The sequence below is a fragment of the Mangifera indica genome, unplaced genomic scaffold (assembly GCF_011075055.1).
Source record: "Mangifera indica cultivar Alphonso unplaced genomic scaffold, CATAS_Mindica_2.1 Un_0005, whole genome shotgun sequence".
NCBI lineage: Eukaryota > Viridiplantae > Streptophyta > Magnoliopsida > Sapindales > Anacardiaceae > Mangifera > Mangifera indica.
This window is the reverse complement of record NW_025401097.1, coordinates 439,979-459,626: the sequence shown is the minus strand read 5'-3', so window position 1 is coordinate 459,626 and position 19,648 is coordinate 439,979. Positions and strand designations below refer to the sequence as shown.

Sequence of the window (19,648 nt, the reverse complement as noted above, 5' to 3'; positions counted from 1 at the left end):
TGTAGCATTATGGTTGTACATTTGTCACCTTCGTTTTTTCCTTTTGCTCGCTTGCTAAACTACTTTTTATTGGTTCATTCTTAATTAACGGTCTTTGAAATGATGAATTCGCAGAACCTTCTAATATAGGATTAGTAGACAATAACTTCCTTCCTTATACAATTTCAAATTACTTCTCATTTCGTAATGCTAATTGGTAAGCTTCTTTGACATTAATTAGTTGAGCAATTGTCATATACTTGTGAATGTCATTCTATATGGTAGCATACTAAGGTTTATTGCTCTATCTCTAAAATTTTGCTACGAACAGTAAATTCATGAAATCGATTTGTATATTGGTCAATAGTCATTGAACCTTGCTTTATTTGTAGCATGTATTCGAACATTATTTCCTTACAATCAATTGGCAGGTATTTTTCTTTCATTTGCTCTATCATTTCATATCAATACGTACGGTCAGTCATCAGGTATGTCATAATTGTTCCTCCATATTTTCCAACCAAGCTCATGTCTTTTAAGCCTTATGCTTACACATCAAACTTTTTGATCATCCAAGATAGTAAACCAATTAAAATAATCTTCAATGACAATAAGCCAATCTTCCAAGGCATTGAGATCTAGTTTGCCATAAAAGTCTAGAATATCCACCTTCATCCTTTTAATTAATTCATTAAGAGGTTGTTGATGTTATCCACCTGCTACCTCATCTTCTCCTTCATTTCCTTTAGGTACATTACGATTTGGGATGTGTTGTCCCCAATCACACGTTCTTGTCTTTTCTGATACACGTTGTTCGTCCACCATATCTAGTTGGCATGTAAGTTGCTTTAAGGATAAAGCTAGTTAAGTGATATGTTTTTGTAAGTTGGTTGATTCTTGGTTTGGGTTTGATGACATGGTGTATAAATTTCCACTTCTAATAATAGTCATAAGATGAGGCTTTAATACTAATATGATGTAAACACTTCACAACATACATTGAAAGACAATACAAAAAATTATAAAATATATATCTTCAAATGGAACCTCTTCATGTTGAATAATAAGAAAAAAAATTACAACTTTATTGTATTTAACATCACTTGATTATATATGACCTTACAAACAATCAGACTTGAAACAAGCACAACTAAAGTTAGCTGATCAATCTAGGACTAAAATATGTGAAATGTTCAAAGCCAAAAACTAAGAAATAGACTTAAAACAATCAAATAGTGATGAGGAGATAACTACAATTAAATAAGAAGTAACAACAACAACATTTTAGTAACAACAATAGCAAAATAACAACACTTCAACTGTAACAACAACAAAATAATAGTACCGTTTTAGTAGCAACAATAACAAAATAACAATAACATTTCAACAACAATATTATCAACATTTTAGTAGTAAAAAACAAGCAAGATATTCTTCATTAGCCACATATTAGTCTTCTAGCATATTCAAAGACATAATTTAAGAATCTAAATCATACCTAAATAAGATATTCCTATAATTCTCACAAAAAAACCTTAATTATATGAAGTTTATCTTTCTGAATATGGAGATAGAGATTCACCTTGTAGAGTCTGCGATTTCACATGAAGATAGAGATTTGTAGAGCAATTTTGTTTACTATCATCATGTACATGGAGTTATTTTGTACGAGTTGAGCAAATTCTTTCTTTCATATTGCTATTTTTTGAGTTTATTGCACGAATTAAGATGAGAAAAGGGTTTTGTCCATAATCATTTTTTCATAATCTCTGTTCTAGCATATAAAATAAAGGTAAAATCATATTTTCTTTACTGTGTATGGTCATGACTAAATTATGCATGCATGTAGTCTAAAAGACTATGCAAGGGCTTACACTACTTGGAGTCGTCGTTATGCACCTCAGTTTCTGACTAATAGCATCATAACCTTAACTAATGTCCACTAATCCTAAATTTAACCTTCACAATTGTATATCTCACCCCTTCATGATTGTGCATCCTTTTATAACATATATGGACACTCATACACGGGTTGATCATTGTCTTTCTATAACATGTACAATTATACATTCTTATATGTATGGTCATTCACCATTGTCTGATCCTACTATTTTAGCAATTTTTGACGATAACAAATAGTCTTTTATGCCTTAAATGCTTTAGTAAGTCTTTACAATCCTACAAATCTTATTTCATGCATACAACATCATATTAATTCGATTCCCTTTCTAGTTCATCGTATGTTCTTTTAACCATTTTACCAACTTTTCACATATCATGAGCACATACTTATGTATAAGCAAACATATCAAAGGTTATATAACTCACTGAAATCATAACAAGTATTAAAATTCGTCTCTCACATCAAATTCGAACTCAATAGAAACAAATCACTATACTTACTTGACTTCCAACAATAACACAAACTTCACATGACTGCTAGACATTCCGATGACACCAAAATCCTCTCTGACAATCTCTGGTCACTAAAATCTCTTTAGTGCTATATTTACTTTGGAAATCATAAAGCAAATGTGCCTTAAACCAAAGCACATAACTCTTTTTATTTTATCCAATAGATAATGCCAAGTACAATCATGCAATCACCATGCATGTCATATATGTCAAGGGCTTTGTGACAAAAACCACAATCCATAATAATTGAAAACGTCCTTATTTGAAACTCAAATGTGATGTACGACTGCATACTACCTTATGCACAAGCATACATCATAACAACTGACACTATTCCTTATTTATAGAGTGTACAAGTGTGTACCTCCAACATGCACGACCATACATCTTTCTTTATTTAATAAATTCATGTGTCATGTGTGATATAACCTTTATGCCCTTCTTGATTCATGTATGGATTCTTGATGTGTATGATTGCGCATGGTCCGTTATACCTAATAAGAAAAATAATCAAAAAAGAAAAAAGACAAAAATACCTTTGAGCATATTTGTGGGTGTTACACCAATATAAATCTCATCCCCAAAATTTGACCTAAAGTCTGGGCCTTAACCTGTTTATGATATGACATTATTTGATCTCTCGATATATGTGTTGGGTATCCATAGATATAGTTGGAAGTTGTCACGACCTTCCAAATTTATTACTTATGCATCGTTCATGGAGACATTTGATTGCCCATTTAGATTTTGTTGACTTATAAACTTCGTATTGGTATTTATTCTCTTTAGCGTGTCATTTGAATGCATCTTGCAAATAATCATTATCCATGAATATGTCATTTCCTTTAAAACACTATTCATCTTTGTTCACTACTTGAGCATTAGACATGGATAAATGGTCAAGGAAAAAAGGTAACCAATAAAATAAATCACCCAAAACATTCTCGACCTGAGGAGGAACATTAACATACACTAGATTTGGACGCTAGAAACTACTCGTACATGTTGACTTATATCTAACATCGGTCTTCTCCTCAGACTCTTATTCCTCGATAAAAATATCATCCATTTCATCCTCATGATCAAAGGCATTGAAATTCGAAGCCTTTTCTTTATTGTCACATACCTATTCCTTTATAGTTTCCAATACATCAACATCATGTAAATATGCTAAGTCAATATCATTAGATTCTTGTTTGGGAAGTCAACATTTTGAACCCCTAGTAAACCATTATCTTCATCTTCTGCATAATTATGTGACTCCACCCATTGTAAATCATCATAGATTTATGAGTAATTTTCACAAAATCTAGAATGCATTCTCTCAAGTGAGAGAAATGCCACTAAGACAAATGACATTTTGATCACCTACGATGTTGATAGACATGTTACTACTAATATTTTTTTGTTTCATGCTTAATAGAATACTTTTCGATTGATATGGAGAAGTTTGCTTAACAATTAAATTAATCCTTTGAATGTCATGTTCACAGTGTTTTGAACCACTTCTTGTTGATTTCCAACATATTCCATTCTATGATCATCTCTTTATATCCATTCCCCGTCATATCAAACCAATGCATAACCCACGATTTCAATCATCCTACAATGAAAATATTCATAACTAAATTTACTAGAAAGTTTCAAAAAAATGTACAAATATAATGTTAAAAAATATCAATTTACCCTTTTCATGGCTAAAATATCAATTTAAGGGTCTAAGGTTTTATGGTTTAAAATGTTTTAGGGTTTTAGAGGTTTAAAGTTTAAGGTTTTTGAGATTTAGGGTTGTAGGGTTTCAAGGTTTTACATTTTAGGAATTTAGAGTTTTATAGTTTAAGGTTTTAAGATAAAGTTTTAGGTGTTTAGGGTTTATAATATTGATTTAGACCTGATATAGTAATATATTAATTCATCCTAACATGGTAAATCATCAATTTACCGCGTGCATAGTCAATATCTATTGCCCCCATTTTGAAGATTTTTTATGTATTGTGACTTATAGTACAAAATATACACTTAAACAAATTCACTGCAAAATTTGGGAAATATCATTTTATCTCTCGTATGATAAAATATCAATTTGTCCCACTAGCAAACTTATTCTACTCCCTTTTTGAAGTTCTTCTATGTATTGTAACTAACAGTACAAAATATACTCATAAAAACTTTAATATGAAATTCGACAAATATTATAAGGTAAAATATCAGTTTTACCTCTAACATGATAAAAATCCATTATTCCCATTTTGAAGTTCTCTTGTGTATTGTAACTAATAGCTAAAAAAACTTTATAACTAAAAGTATATAATAAACTCTAAAAAATTTCGATCCAACAAATGTCAATTTACCCTTATATAGTAAAATATCAATTTACCCTCATATGATAAATATAAGTTCACCCTTTGTGTAGTTAATTATCAAATAACCCATGCATGAATGGTAAACTATCAAATAATCCCCACATGTAAAATTAGTTTACCTTCATGTAAAATATCAAAAAACACCACAATTTTATAATTCTTTTTTTTGAAACACAATTAAAAATTAAATTCAACATACCACAAAATCAACAATTTTGAATTAATGTTTTTATAAATATCTTGACACAACAAACCTCATTTTTTTTAAATCGAAATCATGAAGTTGAAATTTGAGTAAGGGTGTAAAAATTTGAAATTTCATAGCTTGTAGGGTGTGATTGAGATGTTCGCTTGTTGATACAAGTTGTCCAGATAAATTGAATTAATTAATAATATAAAGTAGGAGAAGAAGGGGAAAAGAAAGAAAGAAGAAAAAAAAAAAAGTGACTGGGGAGAAGAGATATAGGAACTGGCTCCTAATCACATTGCAAATTTTCCTTAACTTGAGCCAAGAAAATTTGGGTTCTCGTTCATTTTGTCTTTATAACTCACACTCATCTATGAGTATTTTTCTGTGCTTTTTGTTTACAAGTTTTAATCTTGAATCTGAAACTAGGTTTTTGTTTTATGTTGTGGTTCAGGTTCCTGAAGATGGCAATGAAGACTCTTTCTGGAACCTGCTCTTCCGACCTCTTGTCTCTCTTCAGAGGAGTTTTCTGCATCATTAGGTATTTTTTAAGTTCTTTTTTTTGCAAAAAAGCAATAGTATTTTCATTCTCGTCATGAAGGCCTTTTATTAAATTTTAGATTTGAAGTGGAAAGTTACAGCATATTAGCTTTCATTTTTAGGTGAAAAACATTCTCCTTGTTCTAAGTTGTGTGATTATCTGCTTAATTTGTGAATTTTCCTCGTTAAAATGTTAAGTTTCATTTTAGAAGACTAGTATAACAGAATGTCAAAATTTCGTATACATTTTCTGGTATAGATTTTATATTTTGTATTTTGTTGCTTATGTATTTGGGATAAGCATTGAATTGATTTCATTTTGTTCTTCCTCAGGCCTAGACTTGCTTCTCCTGGGAAAGTCTTCTTTTGCTGCAGAATCAGTTCATCTAGTTAAGTTTTGACCTTCTTATAAAAGCTAATTTACAGACATTCTCATGTTTCTTTCCTCTTAGTAGTATTTACATGATGGTGTTTTTTTGTAATATAGCTGATGCTCCAGTGCATGAATTGTTCAACTTGAGTGTAGTACCTCCAACCCTGTTAGCATCTGAAAGAAAAGAAGCCAAGTCTGTGTTAACCTTGTTCTTGATGCAACAAGGTCTGAGCAAGGCAGTTGCTGCAAGAACCATTACTAAATCAAATCATTTTATTGAACACCTTGTCTCAAGGCTTTATTCTGCTCATAAATCTGGGTATCTTGTAGGTCCGGTTGCGGCATGTACTTTCTTTTTTAATCCTATTATCTTGGTGTCTTTAGTGCTGTGCTAATCAGTTTTACTTGTTATTGCAGGAAGAGAGCTCACAACTCCCGAGATTAGGGACACCCTTAATCCTTATCTTCAATCACTCGTTGAAGAGCATGGAAACTTTATGGTTGATTTTGTGAAGAACTTTCCTAGTGCACCTATCCAAAAAAAGCCAGCTTTGCCAGTTTGTCGATCCCATTCCAGCCTTTACTCCAAGAAGCCAGAAGCAGTTTCTTTTGTAAGTGCCCCAAGTCCAGCAGCGGATCTATGCCCTCAATTTCTCTACCTCTTAGAGCTTGGCATGGATCTTGAGAAGATCAAGTTATTAACACGCAGATATCCTAATTTTTCCTACTACAGCTTAGAGGGGAAAATCAAACCACTAGTTGAGTTTCTTCTTGATCTTGGGGTACCTAAATCATGTATTCCTACTATTCTCAGTCGAAGACCTTCCTTGTGTGGACATAGTTTATCTAAAAAAATAATACCCAGCATGATATACTTGGAAGATTTGGGTGTGGACAAGAAACAGTGGGCAAAAGTTATATGCCGCAGCCCTGATCTCCTCTGTCACAGCAGGCAGAAGGTTCAGGCAATCGTTAATTTCCTACATGAGTCTGGCTTATCAGGTGATAGCATTGGTAACATCTTAACTAAGTTCCCAGCAATTGTAGGTTACAGTTTGGAAGATAATCTCCGGCCAACAGCCAAGTACTTCAAACAGTTGGGGGTTAATGCTGCCATCATTCTCTGCAGATCTCCAGTGACATTTGGTCATAGTATTGAGGGCCATCTCAAGCCAGTGACCAATTTTTTCTTGGAAAGGGAATTCAGTGTGGAAGAAGTTGGGACCATGGTTTCAAGATATACAGGTCTATATACATTGAGCCTGACAGAGAACTTGATTCCAAAATGGGAGTTCTTTCCGACCATGGGATATTCAAGACCTGAGCTGGTTAAGTTCCCTCAGTATTTTAGTTACAGTTTGGAACAAAGAATCAAACCACGTTTTGCACTAGTGAAGGGGTTAGGAATGAAAATGGTGCTTAGCAGCATGTTAGCACCATCCCAGTGTAACTTTGAGAAAGTTTTGATAAGGAACAGGAAGAACTTACTTGCTGACAAGGGTTCAAGTCATACAGAGGACAAGTAATGCTCTGTGGTCGGGAACTGGATTTTATGACTTCTGAGTGGAGTACCCATTTAAATGAAGCATCCCAATGGTACAATTGCCTAATCAAAACTGGGGATTTCTCTTCAATGTTTTGAAGAATAGTTAGCTGATTAAGAAACAGTTACATTTGAAGAACAAAAGCAAGCCAATTTTCAGGCTGACGTCAACAATTTTGTTAGGTATGATCAAATTAGTCTTCACAGAAGTTGTCATCAAAATTTTCTCTATAATCCCTATCTTTACAGAATTTTTCATCAAATTAGTATCCCGAAGATACATATGGAATTGTATTGTATCATTGTTGTTTAGAAAAGCTTCTCTTCCTTATGATGCAAATATGCAAATTTTTTGTTGCAATTGTTTTTGTACTTGAGCGTATGCCTTGAATGTAATGACTGTATCACTTGTTTCTTTTGAAGTTGGGGTTGGTAGTCTGAACATTTATCTGCCAAAATGGTGTTCTGGTACTTTTTATTAATCAAGTGAAATGTTTTATTTTTTAGTAATTAATTAAGTGAAAGCTTTTCTATTAAGTGTTGGACAATGGACAATGGACAATAGATAAAATAATGTTTATTTATTGATAAGTCTAACCAGACACACCTGAAAAGTTAGTTAAGTTTATAAAATCATATGTCTGAAAAATTAGCCAATTTTAATATGACTTGATTCAGTTTTTGAGACTCTATATTTACAATTATATTATTTATCTTTGAAGAAATATTTCATCACAGTCATAAGAAAATATATCAAAGGACTGTTCACTCAGTTTTTTAGGGATTTCTAATGAGGATAGTTAGAACTTTATGGGGGAATTCTTGGCCTATCTTGGAATGATCTTCCCAATTTGCCCTGCATGATCAAGGTGAAGAGGATGTAATGTAATTTGATTGATTACAATTAAAACTGAAATCCAAAATTGATTTATTAATCTATTATTTTAGAGATATGCATGTGATAATGTTGAAATGTGATTTTAAAGATCGTCACCTTAGTAGGAGGAGTTTTACCTATATATTAGATTGTTGGCCATTATTCTTATAACTTGTCACTCCTTAAATGTCATTCCATGAGTTTGATAAAAGGCCAAAGGACTATTTTCCACCCAAAGTATACTATTATCTCAAGTTTTCTTTCGTTAACTTTGAAAATCTTATTTACCCACATATAGACGATTAAACTTAACGGAATTTTAACCCTTTAAAAATTTTTTTTTCCCCTCAAACCCTGAAAACTAACTATTTCCCCCCTAGGCCAAATTTTAAAAAATGACATTCCCCCCTTAGGATTTAGTTTACAATCCTCAATGCCAAATCCGACGTCATCACCGTCAACGAAACTTTCCCAACACATCACCATACTCTGACGGTCTCTCTTTCCTCCTCTAAAATGTCGATTGATAAGAATCTGATCTGGAAAGACGAAGAGCTTTATTGGGAGATGAAACTCTTCTTCTTCCCAAACGAAGACAAAGACCTCGTCTTCATCCAGGAAGACAATGGAAAGATAATTGTCTTCCCAAACGAAGACGGAAAACTTCAGAGATGTTTGGGAAGATAAAGAGCTTTGTCTTCCCAACGAAGCTCTTCATCTTCTATCATCTTCAAAGCTTTGTTGGACATTGATTGGACGTCCAATTGAGTAGAGAGAGACCGTCAGAGGGAGATGATGAAGGATCGAATGGCCTAAGGGGAGGTGAATTAGGCAATTTAATACAATCTTTACCAAATTAAAGAATTAAACTAATTTATTCAAATAAATGAATGTTACCTATTTTTAATGCAATTTATGAGAATAATAAAAATATTTCAAATAATCAATACAATCAAAAGAGCATAACACAAAGTATAAGTTTAAGGGAAAAGAAAATCAAACACACGATATATAGTGGTTCGGTACAACCTGACCTATGTCCACTCCTCCAAGCTATCTCCCTTGGAGTATTCCACTAATCCTTAGTTGACAAAAACTCATCCAAGCCTTTTATTCACAACAAAATAGCTTCTAAAGTGCTATTAACATTTACAAATGCTAGAACTCAATTTCTCTCACCAAAAATTTTCTAATCTCTCCAACAGTGAACCTCACTCTTTTATAGTATGAATGTTTTATATGACTTTGAAATATAATCTCTCAAAGAGTGTATATGAAAGTTTAAACTTAGTACAACCCAATGCAAATGAAATTTCAAAGTGTATGAGCAAGGGTTTTAATTAGAGAAAAGAATTTGTAAGTGAATAACTTAAAACTAATTTGCTCTCAAATATGTGAAAATTCTTAGTGGCAAAAGTCCTTTACAAATGAATTTGATTGGGTTTATATAGGAGAAAATGAGGAAAGTTACTATTGTACACAAAAATTGGTCGTTTTAATTTTTTAGAAAATGTAAAATTCAGTCGATCAAATGTAATTCAGTCAATCGGATGTGAGGTGACACTCCCGTGGTGCCTACGTGGCATTAACCATTAGAAAATTCAAACCAAAATTCGGTCGATCGAATTTAATTTTATCAACCGAATTTTTGAAAACCAAAATGCATGGTTTTTGGATAATTCAGAAGCTGCTATTGAAGAATTTGACTGATCAAATTTGGTCAACCAAATTTTATTACTTTTACCTCTTGAATTTTTTAAAACTTGCCATTTGCCCCCTAAACCTTTGAAAAGTGATAATTTAACCTATATTTGAAAATTCTTTTAAAACCAACTTTGAGATATGAAAATATAGTTCAAAAAACTTCATCATTTTAAAATAAGTTAATAAACTTTGGTGAAAAAATGTTTAACCCAATAAGTTTTAAAAAACAACATTTTAACCTAAAATGTGAAATATATGAGAATAAGTTTTCAAGTGAGCTCTCACATACAAATAAATATTCTAATCAAAATGAATGCTTCAAATTACAAACATATCTACCTAAACTAGAGTTTTTCTTTAAATTTTCAAGAATTCTTCACTTAAGTCTTGTCTTTCATTTCCATCTTGAAACTTCTTCAAGTGTATTAGATAAATTCTTGTAATCTAAACTTACACATAAGTAAAGTCATTAATCAATATGCTTAGGGACATATTAATTTGTTATCATTAAAATAAGAGTATAATGACTCCTTGAGTCAACAGAGAAAACTTCAGGAGAGAGAGACCGCTGACAGTGACATCAGAGATGACTTTGGAGATCTAAAAACTAAACCCTAGGGGGAAACTGTCATTTTTTAAAACTTGGGTTAAAGAAAACTTTTAGTTTTTAAAATTTAGGGGAATAAAAGTAGATTATATTTTTGTTTATTTTTAATATCACATATAAAATAACGATTTCTAAAATGTTAACTTTAACCTATCATGAGTAGGTATTTGAAATTTTCAAAGTTAAAGGAGGAAAAAAAGAGAACATATTTTTGGGGTCGTGGTGGGGTGGGTTGGGCCTTTGGCCTTTGATAAAAATAACTCCTACGGTACAATAAAAACATCGTTATCATCCAAACACATCTTAAAAGGAGGTCATAAATTTTTTTATAATTATAGGGGGGTGATTAAAATTTCTTCACTTCGACCATCTGTTTCAACCCTAAAAGTAAAAAACCATTATCGGCAAAAACATATGACGAAGTTCCGCACTCCTCACAAAGGGAGAGAAACTCAGAGAGTCAAGCGAAGAGCTACGCAGCTGAAGAATAACGCATTGCTCCATGCTAGTAAGATCTACATTCTTTATTTTTCCTTCAATTTTTTAATTTAAAATGTATATGCAAATTGGCTTGAAGTTGAGTTAAGCTAAATGTTTTCAGTCTTTTTTCGTTAATTTACATCGCTATTGCTGTTTGGTATCTAGGTTTGAGAATTGAGAATGGTAACATTTATGAGCAATGCAATGTATGTTACTGACATGATATTTGTGTAAAAAATTATTTGTTTTGTACATTTTAAAGCGGATTGATTCGGGTAACACTGTGATGATTTGTGTTGCGTGGTGAAGCTAATCTTGTTGTTAGATATGTTTGAGTGGTGGGAATTTTGGTGGATGCTATTGAATCTGGTTGATTAGTTATGAATGTTAGCGTTTACTTGAATATATGTTGAAATAGGAAATATAAGTTGTCATGTATTTGAACACCGGTCTTGTGATGATAAAAGTTTCTGTTTACCTTGTTGAAGATGGAAATGAAAACTTGCTGTGCAAGCCGCCTGTCAGGTGTTTCATCTCTTCCTAGAGGAACATTTTGCATCACGAGGTAGAGGTTTTTTCTCTCTCTTGTTGTTTTAATTTCCAAATCTATCTGCAGTTTGAAGAATTTTTGCTAAATAAATGCAGAAATATCTATACTTCTTGTTGTTCTTTTGTTTATACGTTTTTTGGGTGAATAATAACATGTGCGCTGCTAAGTTAAAATTATATTTCAAGTCAGTTTCATTTACTTGCCAAGAGAAGGAGAAAGGAAAAAGGGACCACAATACTACTTAGCATATGTAGTGATAAATTAAACCACAAAGAAGCTTTCATTTAAGCCCTTGCTCGAGTTAGTTGGTCAAGAGGAAAATTGCTTATTCAGTACTATTGTAAGATGAAATGACCCATTTTTTTAATAGCCTGGTTTCTTAGCTTGAGCATTCATGCCTTTTTATTTTTTTGTAGGACTCAACTAACTTTTCCTGTGAAACTCTTCTTTTGCCAAGCAACGCTTGGTAAGCATGTCATTCTTCTAGTAGTGTGACATTCATATGGAAGCAAAACTTATCCCTTTTTACAATCTTCTTGTACTCTTTAAAATATTAACACTGTGCTTTAATATAACAGCAGCCTTTTCTTCTGGAAATGGTTCATTTAACTCTACAGTAGTGCCTCCAATCTTGTTAGCAGCTGAGAAAGAAGAAGCGAAATCTGTGTTATCCTTATTCTTGAAGAAACAAGGTTTGAGCAAGGTAGTTGTTGCAAAAACCATTGCTAAATCAGATGTTTTCATCAACCACCTTGTCTCAAGGATCCACTCTGTTCATAAATCTCGGTATCTTGTAGGTTCGATGGCAGTGTGTACTGGTTGTAAGTGTTTTCATTTTCAGTTATGTTTTTTTCCTGCTAATCAAAATTTACTTGCCATTCAGGAAGAGAGCTTACAACTTTTGAGATCAGGGATACCCTTGTTCCATATATTGAATCTCTTCTCTTGGAGCACGGAAACAATCTTGTTAATGTAGTGGAGAGCTTTCCCAGTACACCTGTCAAAGAAAAGCCAGCTACGCCACTCTCTCAACACCATTCCACACCCAACTCCAAGAAGCTAAAAAGGGTCTCTAATGCACCTGCCAAAGAAAAACCAGCTTTGTCTGTTTCTCGATCCCTTTCTGCTCCCCTCGACTCCAAAAAGCCAAAGGTGGTCTCTAGTGGACATGGTAAAGAAAAGCCTGCCATGTCAGTTTCTCAATCTGGTTCTGTCCTTGACTCCAAGAAACTAAAAACTATCTCTCAAATGATAGAGGATGGTGCAGTTGGAGATTTACCCCCTCAATTCCTCTACCTCTTAGAGCTTGGTATGGATCTTGAGCAGATCAAGGTAATTATACGCAGATATCCTGCTTTTGCCTACTGCAGCTTGGAGGGGAAAATCAAACCACTAGTTGAGTTTCTTCTTGATCTTGGGGTAACTAAATCAAACATTCCCAAAATCCTCATCCAAAGGCCTTCATTGACCTCAGTTAGTCTAACCAAAAATCTAATACCCACCATGATGTTCTTAGAAGATTTGGGTGTGGACAAGGATCAGTGGGCAAAAGTTATCTACCGCTTCCCAGGACTCCTCGTTCATAGCAGGCAGAAGTTTCAGGCAATTGTTGATTTCCTCTATGAGTCAGGCCTATCATCTGAGAGTATTGGTAAAATCTTGACTCGATGGCCAAAGATTGTTGATTACAGTGTGGAGGAGAATCTACAACCAACAGTTGAGTACTTCCGTACATTAGGGGTTGATGTTGCCATGCTTCTCCGAAAATCCCCACTGACTCTTGGTCATAGTATTGAAGGCAATTTGAAGCCTGTGACTGAGTTCTTCTTGTCAAAGGGGTATAGCGTGGATGAAGTAAGAATCATGATTTCGAGATATGCCGCTTTATATACTTGTAGCTTGACAGAGAACTTGAAGCCGAAGTGGGAGTTCTTTTTGACCATGGGATATTCAAAATCTGAGCTGGTGAAGTTCCCTCAATATTTTAGTTACAGTTTGGAGCAGAGAATTAGGCCGAGAGATGTTCTTGTAAAGGAGTCAGGAGTTACAATGCTGCCCGCCCAGATGCTATCACTCTCAGATTGTGACTTTGACAAAGTTTTGAAGATGAAAGTGCTAAAAATGGCTAACAAAGCCTGATTACCTGGCACTGAAAAGTTTACATAAGACAATCTCACCATTTTATGGATGATCTCACCACATCACTAGACTGATGGGCAGAAACCACAAAGTTAAAATTAGTCGCATAAATGCCCAATTGACTTGGAACATTCCAATGGTATAATGGTCATTGAACTAATGCCAAAAATATTTGAATATATGAAATTTGAAGGGTTGAGGGTTTGTGAAAGGACCCTTATTTCCTTTTGCTTTCAAATTCCAAGGATTTATTGTTGAATAACATTATCATATTAGTTGTTGTCAAATATATAACCCCATATCTTTTTCTTTTAAAACAATCCTTTTATTTTGTGTCACCACAAGTAATTATGAAATTAAAGAATATAAAGGAATTGAAAACATTCTGAAGTAGCAGCTAAATTTATCATTAACTTTTCTAAAGAAAATTTCATTGGAAAAACCCTAATTTCGTTCTAAATATAAGAGAACTGAGAAACTGAAAGCTACGGAACGAGCAGTTAATCACTTTGCTAAAATTATCCTTACTTGAACCAACAAGAATTGGGTTTTGATTCTTTTTTCCTTTTATACTCATTCATCTATGAGTTCTTTTTGTGTGTGTGTGTGTGTTTTTTTTTGTTTACATGTTCTAATTTTGAATCTGAAACTAGGTTTTTGTTTTATGTTATGGTTTGGGTTCTTGAAGATGACAGTGAAAACCCTTTCTGGAAGCTGCTTTTCCGACCTTCCATCTCTCTTAAGAGGAGCTTTCTGCATCATTTGGTATTTTTTCTAATTTTGAAGCTGAAACTAGGTTTTTGTTTTATGTATGGTTTGGGTTCTTCAAGATGACAATGAAAACCCTTTGTTATGATTACTTTTCATTAAATTTTTAGGAGATTTGAAAGGGAAAGTTACTGTACATAGGTTTAATCTTAAGGAGAAAAAACATTCACCTGGTTCTAAGTTGTGTGACTATCTGATGAATTTGTGAATTCTCGTTAAAATTTTAAGTTTCGTCTTAAAAGATTAGTGGAGAAAATAAAAATATTTGAGGGGTGGAAAATTGTCTAAATGACAATTTGTTTATAGATAATGATGTTCAAATATATACATTTTACATAATATTAGGAAATAACAATTAATTACAAAATCAACACTAAAGAAATTATCCGAAGAACATATGTGCAATATACATAGTACCCTCATAACATCATCCCCGCCATGATTCCCTTTCACTGATTGAATCTCCCACAGCCACCGCCCATCTCTTACGTGCAAAAAATAGAAGAGGAAAAAAATGAATTTTATGTCTTTACTCTCTCATTATACTTAGCTTTCTTTTTCTTTTGGCTCATATATCATTTCACATAACTCTTTTCATCTAGGATAATCACTAGTATCTCTAACTTTGATGACATGATATAAAATACATGATAAAAATCATTTTAAAACCTTCGAAAGCACTTATAAAACATTTTTTCACTTGCTATATTGATCAGATTATGTTGAGGCAACAATTTGACACCACAATCACATGTGTAACATAAGCTCTCATAGTCCTCCTTTCCATGCACCCAAAACATGAGTTGACTATTATGATACCTTGTCGTGAACATGTGCATCAAGAAGCTTATGAGTGCCTTCTCACAACAACCTTCATAAAAACGTATAATATACTCATAAGAAAAACATATTTTCGTGTGTGTATAAAAGTCGTAAAACTCATGGGATCATGTCCCATACTCATGTCTACAGGAACAAATCCCCTTAAAAACTCAAACACTCTAAAAACTTTGGGAAAACATGATAAAAAAACACAACCTACTCACCTCATACTTCAAAACTAAATATGTTATCATGCATTATGTTGTTAAAGTGCCCTAAAATTAATTGTTAAATTTGTGTAATCATAATGAACAATTTTTTTATTAATAAAATTGACATTTTCTTCATTGTGATCCATTTTCTTTAAAAGTATAAGAATGTGTTTAGGATGGTTGAATCATAACGAAAGGATCAACGTATGTCAACTAATTGTGAAAAATTTATGTATACATATAGTGACTATTCTAAAATCGTTCATAGTCCCGACATTATCTTGACCAAAGACATATGTAATATGGTTAAAATTATTATAATGTCGAATGACTCATCAAGGGGCATTGGCAAATCTCATGTATCAAAGTTATTTATTGATAATTTGGTGTAACACATAAGTGTATATTGTCTAGATTTGTCCACTAGACTAAAAATATCCTCTAACAAATTGTGGTATATATGATTATTTAACTTAAGGTCATTAGATTATCTTGTACAAAGAGGTGAAAGGTCATGCATATGTTAGGAAGACAATGATGTAGTCATGCATGGGGTCAACAATTATGACCCTATATTATAAGAATGAATAAATGAATGTGCATTATAGGGTGCACATAGAGAATTCAAACAGATAGTCGTGTGTGCAAGAGGTGCATGTGATAGGTATTATAAATTTAATTGATGTTAGGAAAAGGTTGGAAGACTGTTAGTCAACGTAATGATGCACAATCGTAACTTAAAAAAGTTAATCATCAAGCTGTCTATTGTATGTTGGAATAGGAAAAAGACTAAATAAACCTTATTACATATTAGAGAAGAAATAAGACGATTAGCAAATGAAATGTGTCCAACTATACGGAAGATAATATAAACCCTGAACAAAGTAGATTCTGGTAGAATTAGGGAAAAATAATGAAATGCGAGACTAATTGAGTAAGAATTAATGGCCACTAACTATGTGCAGTGTGGCATATGATATGAGAAAACATTTAGGTTGTGGTTAAGTGATGCTTCATGCAAGCAACATCAAGACACATAACAACTCATTTTCATTTAGGGGTGCATGGAAAAGGAGAGCTGCATAATGGTTTTAGTTAGCAATTTCGCAGCTATGTGTGCGTGAAAGTGAAGGTACTACGATCATATTCTTTGTATGGCCAAGGTGTTGAAGCTTAATCAACCATAAGGTCGACCAACATTGTGCTATATGCACAATAGTAGTAGATATTTGGGAAGTCATTTCAGACATGCTTTTACAGGACATTCGATATCTTCGGAATCAAGATACATGCATCCGATTGATATTGTAAGCGGAGTACTAGTCATCCAAGATGACAATATAATTTGAGGTAAGGCAATTGGAATGTTGTAGAATAGCTAGATAGACATTTGGGATGTTGAAAAATATTTGTGAGTAAAATTCAGTTATATTAAAAACACAATATAGCCCTTAGACACTGTGATATTGGAAAATTTAGATAAACTCATTGCAACTATCATAAAATATTAGTTGTCTAGTAGATATTATTAACCGCCTCATTTTGCTGATGAAAAACATCATTTACTCGTGGAATTTTGCCTAGTTTAATTTTATTATACCCTAAAAAATGCCTACAAAAAAATTTTCGCTTTATCCCTTTTATCAAAATCTCATTGATGGGCATATTGGGTATCTTTCTTAAATGACTTTTGTAATCAACATTTAACAAATTTTTAGACAAAAAAACATACCATTTATCAATTGAAATTCCTAAACCTAACCATAAATGAAAGGCACAACCAAAAACCATGTAAAAATAAAATTCTAAAATAAAACCAATTAACGCTTTATACTAAATTTTGACCCATGTAAAGCAAGTTTTAATTTTTCTGTGTTCATCCTATTCCCGCCTTGAGTATGCTTAACATGGGAAAAAACTCTCAAATGTTAGGTCAATTTATCAAACCTATTCCTATTGGTGAGGAAACAAAAAACAAAGCTACTTCCCAGAGGAACCAGCAGTTAATAACATTGGTAAAATTTATCCTTAACTTGAGCCAAAAAAAATAAGGTTTTCATTCATTTTTTCTTTGTAACTCACATTCATCTATGAGTTCTACGTATGCCTTCTGTTTACAAGTTTTATTTTTTAAGCTGAAACAACTAGGTTTTTGCTCTATGTTATAGTTCGGCTTCTCGAAGATGGCAATGAAGACCCTTTCCGGAAGCTACTCTTCTGACCCTTTCTGGAAGCTACTTTGTGTTAGACTTGCTTCTCCTGGGGAAGTCTTCTCTTGCTGCGGAATCAGTTCTTCTGGTAGTGTTTGGACCTTCTTATGAAAACTAATTTACAGATATTCTCATGTTTCTTTCCTCTTTATGACGTTAACTTGATGGTGTTTTTATGTAAGAACAGCTGATTCTCCTGTAAATGATTCGTTCAACTCAAGAGTAGAACCTCCAACACTGTTAGCAGCTGAAAGAAAAGAAGCCATGTCTGTGTTAACCGTGTTCTTGATGCAACAAGTTCTGAGCAAGGCAGTTGCTGCAAGAACCATCAATAAATCAGATCATTTTATCAAACACCTTGTCTCAAGGCTTTATTCTACTCATAAACGTCCGGTTGCAACATTTACCTTTTTTCTTTTTTTTTTTGGTACTTCTATCTTGGTGTCTTTGTTCCTGTGCTGATCAGATTTACTTGTTACTGCAGGATAAGAGTTCACAACTCCTGAGATTAGGGAGAACCTTAATCCTTATCTTCAATCACTCCTTGCAGAGCATGGAAACTTTATGGTTGATTTTGTGAAGAACTTTCCCGCTGCACCTGAAAAAAGCCATCTTTACCAGTTTGTTGATCCCATTCCAGACTTGACTCCAAGAAGCCAGAAGCAGTCTCTCATGTAAGCGCCTCAAGTCTAGCATCAGATATATGCCCTCAACTTCGCTACCTCTTAGAGCTTAGCATGAATCTTGAGCAGACCAAGTTAGTTACATGCAAATGTCCTCATTTTTGCTCCTACGGCTTAGAGGGGAAAATGATACCATTAATTGAGTTTCTTCTTGATATTGGGGCTGCTAAATCATGAATTCCTTCTATTCTCAGTTGAAGTCCTTCTTTGTGTGGACAGTTTATCAAAAAAAAAATAATACCCAGCATGATATACTTTGAAAATTTGGGTGTGGACAAGAAACAGTGGGTTAAAATTATATGCGACAGCCCTGGTTTCTCTGTTATAACAGGCGAAAAGTTCAGGCATTCATAAATTTCCTACATGAGTTGGGCTTATCAGGTGACAGCATAGGTCTTGTCGTAACTCAGTGCCCTGAAATTGGAGTTTGCAGTGTTGAAGACAATCTAAGGCCTAAAGCCGAGTACTTCAAATGGTTGGGGGTTAATGTTGCCATCGTTCTCCAGAGATCTCCAGCAATTCTTTCTGGTAGTATTGGGGGCCATCTCAAGCCGGTGACCAAGTTTTTCTTGGAAAGGGGATTCAGTGTTGAAGAAGTTGGGACCGTGATCTCGAGATATACAGCTCTATATTCATCGATTCTGACACAGAACTTGATTCCAAAATGGGAGTTCTTTTTTGACAATGGGATATTCAAGATCTGAGCTGGTTAAGTTCCCTCAGTATCTTAGTTACAATTTGGAACAGAGAATAAAAACCACGTTTTGCACTTAAAAAGGAGTTAGGAATGAAAATGGGGCTGAGCCGCATGTTGGCACTATCCCTTTGCAACTTTGAGAAAGCTTTGATAAGGAACAGGAAGAACATGCTTGCTGACAAGTGTTCAAGTCATACAGAGAACAAGTAATGTATCATCAGTCAGGTACTGGATTTTATGACTTCTGAGTGGAGTGCCCATTTAAATGGATTATCCCAATGGTACAATTGCCTGATCAAAATTTTATTTCTTCATTAGGACATTTCTCTGCACTGTTTTGAAGAACAAATGAAAACCAATTTTGAGGCTGAGTTTAACAAGTTTTTTAGGTATGATAATTACCGACCACCACATAATCAATCCTTTTCATCAATTTTTAATCCTTGCATCTAAGAAGTCTTCATCAAATTAATATCCCAAAGTTGCATAATGAATTGTA

General features: G+C 33.5%; 3 protein-coding genes across 6 annotated transcripts; all 3 read left to right on the top strand.

The window, feature by feature from the left end:
* Positions 1–5,153: 5,153 nt before the first annotated feature.
* On the top strand, positions 5,154–7,822 carry LOC123205412 (transcription termination factor MTERF5, chloroplastic-like). 3 transcript variants are annotated; one of them, XM_044622356.1, is made up of 5 exons: positions 5,154–5,279; positions 5,399–5,485; positions 5,818–5,873; positions 5,972–6,187; positions 6,275–7,822. In XM_044622356.1, the coding sequence occupies exons 2-5, from the start codon at positions 5,409–5,411 to the stop codon at positions 7,381–7,383; spliced, it is 1,458 nt and encodes a 485-aa protein (XP_044478291.1). In that variant the 5' UTR covers positions 5,154–5,279; positions 5,399–5,408; the 3' UTR covers positions 7,384–7,822. The 3 variants fall into 3 exon arrangements, with proteins under 3 accessions (XP_044478291.1, XP_044478292.1, XP_044478290.1); XM_044622355.1 differs by having other exon boundaries at positions 5,173–5,485; XM_044622357.1 differs by lacking the exon at positions 5,972–6,187 and having other exon boundaries at positions 5,172–5,485.
* Positions 7,823–11,007: 3,185 nt separating this feature from the next.
* Positions 11,008–14,074, top strand: LOC123205433 (transcription termination factor MTERF5, chloroplastic-like). 2 transcript variants are annotated; one of them, XM_044622382.1, is made up of 5 exons: positions 11,008–11,096; positions 11,557–11,633; positions 12,035–12,084; positions 12,200–12,415; positions 12,502–14,074. In XM_044622382.1, the coding sequence occupies exons 1-5, from the start codon at positions 11,091–11,093 to the stop codon at positions 13,755–13,757; spliced, it is 1,605 nt and encodes a 534-aa protein (XP_044478317.1). In that variant the 5' UTR covers positions 11,008–11,090; the 3' UTR covers positions 13,758–14,074. The 2 variants fall into 2 exon arrangements, with proteins under 2 accessions (XP_044478317.1, XP_044478316.1); XM_044622381.1 differs by having other exon boundaries at positions 12,197–12,415.
* A 4,259-nt stretch (positions 14,075–18,333) lies between these two features.
* On the top strand, positions 18,334–19,156 carry LOC123205424 (transcription termination factor MTERF5, chloroplastic-like). Its single transcript, XM_044622374.1, has 2 exons — positions 18,334–18,443; positions 18,784–19,156. The coding sequence occupies exons 1-2, from the start codon at positions 18,334–18,336 to the stop codon at positions 19,154–19,156; spliced, it is 483 nt and encodes a 160-aa protein (XP_044478309.1).
* The last annotated feature ends 492 nt before the right edge of the window (positions 19,157–19,648 follow it).